The sequence below is a fragment of the Musca autumnalis genome, unplaced genomic scaffold (assembly GCF_047663935.1).
Source record: "Musca autumnalis isolate F117 unplaced genomic scaffold, ASM4766393v1 scaffold_4, whole genome shotgun sequence".
NCBI classification, from domain to species: Eukaryota; Metazoa; Arthropoda; class Insecta; order Diptera; family Muscidae; genus Musca; species Musca autumnalis.
The window spans coordinates 21,305,655-21,307,460 of NW_027411977.1; the positions used below are offsets into that span (position 1 = coordinate 21,305,655).

Here is a 1,806-nt window from a genome sequence, read left to right on the forward strand (position 1 = left end):
AACTGCTCTCCCACCTTGCGATTACACAGGACAAGACAGTTCAGTTTAAGTATTAATTATCTAAATATAAAGATTTATTTCTGTGACGTCAGAGGCCCAGACAAGGGCCTAAATCAATTCGTCAAAAATGTAGTAGAAGTTGTTTTGTTTTTTACACATTTTACAAAATCCCCTCAAATAACTTTCTTGACAAACTGTTTATCCCCCTATCACACGGTATAAGCATTGATAATAAAAGTGAAAATTCCCACAACAGAAATTGTTATGTGCCTGGATCAAATCATCAAGAAATGTGTGCCGCGGTTATTCTTTTGATAATAAAACAATATTTTGCGATAGCAAAAATACTTCGATTTTCATTTATTTTACGGGGGTATAAATAGCTCTACACCTCCATCGAAAAGGTATCAGTCTCATTGTTTAGTAGACATCATGAAAGTGTTCGTTGTTCTTGCCTTGGCTATTGCCGCTGTTTCAGCTGGAACCGTCCTACCTGAACAAAACTACATTCATCCCCGTCAATTGCCTGTGACCATCAATGCCGAAGGTCGCATTACCAATGGCAAGGATGCCGCTGAAGGTCAATTCCCCTATCAAGTTGGTTTGAGCTTCTCCAGCTCCAGCGGTGGCTGGTGGTGTGGCGGTTCCGTGATTGACAACAACTGGGTTTTGACTGCTGCTCACTGCACCAGCGGGTAAGTTGAAAAGTTTCCATTCTAAAATGTTAAAAAATAATACATTTCTGTTTTCTTTTCTAGTGCCTCCTCTGCCACCGTCTACTTGGGCGCCACTGTCCGCACCAGCCCCAAGGTCACCTACACCGTCTCCAGCAGCGAATTCCGTCAACACGCCAGCTACAACTCCCTTATCTTGAGAAACGACATCTCCTTGATCAAGATCCCCTCTGTCACCTTCACCACCTACATTAAGAAGATCAATTTGCCCGCCATCGCCTCTTCCTACTCTACCTATGCCGGTAAGAAGGCCATCGCTTCTGGCTGGGGTTTGGTTTCCGATTCCGCCACCGCTGTCTCCTCCAAATTGCAATACGCCGAAATGGAAGTTATTGAAAACAGCGTTTGCGCCAACACCTACGGTAGCTTGACCATCACCTCCAAGAACATTTGCACTGCCACTCCTAAGGGTACCTCCACCTGCAGTGGTGACTCTGGCGGTCCATTGGCTTTGTACGACTCTAATACCTTGATTGGTGTCACCTCCTTCGTTTCCTCTGCTGGTTGCCAATCTGGTGCCCCTGCTGGTTTCGTCCGTGTCACCAGCTACTTGGACTGGATCAAGGATAACACTGGCATTGCCTACTAAATTAATTTGAAAAGGATTGAATAAATGTCTAAAGCTTAAAAAAAACAAATGTGAAGTTTGTCTTTATATTTTGTAAGATATGGCCTCCTACAAAAAGATATAAGGGGTTTGAAATGGAGATGATTTTTGGAACGGCTCCAAGACAACAGTAATCAATAAGCCTTCAAAGAAGATTATTTTTGCTTTTTAAATGGGATCAATTTAAGGAGTGAATTCACAGTTTTTATAGAAAAGAAAGTATAATCCCAAGATTTACCCCCAGTTTCACAAAGACGATTCGAAACCCAAATCTTTCGAATTACGACAAAACTTCTGTTTTTTCTTACTATTTAATTCAATTTTGTTTTCACTCAAACCAAAATTGTTTCCAATGACAGGAGTTCGGTAGTACTTCGAACGAGTTTTGTTTCGAATCGTCTTAGAGAAACAGGCCATTAAATCCTAACAAAAATTAACCTCCGTTATTATAAGTATTCTTTTGTT

The 1,806-nt window shown here is 41.3% G+C and overlaps 1 protein-coding gene across 1 annotated transcript; it reads left to right on the top strand.

The window, feature by feature from the left end:
* The first annotated feature begins 393 nt into the window (after positions 1 to 393).
* On the top strand, positions 394 to 1,372 carry LOC141400838 (serine protease 1-like). The gene is made up of 2 exons (XM_073980405.1): positions 394 to 695; positions 759 to 1,372. The coding sequence occupies exons 1-2, from the start codon at positions 433 to 435 to the stop codon at positions 1,321 to 1,323; spliced, it is 828 nt and encodes a 275-aa protein (XP_073836506.1). The 5' UTR covers positions 394 to 432; the 3' UTR covers positions 1,324 to 1,372.
* The last annotated feature ends 434 nt before the right edge of the window (positions 1,373 to 1,806 follow it).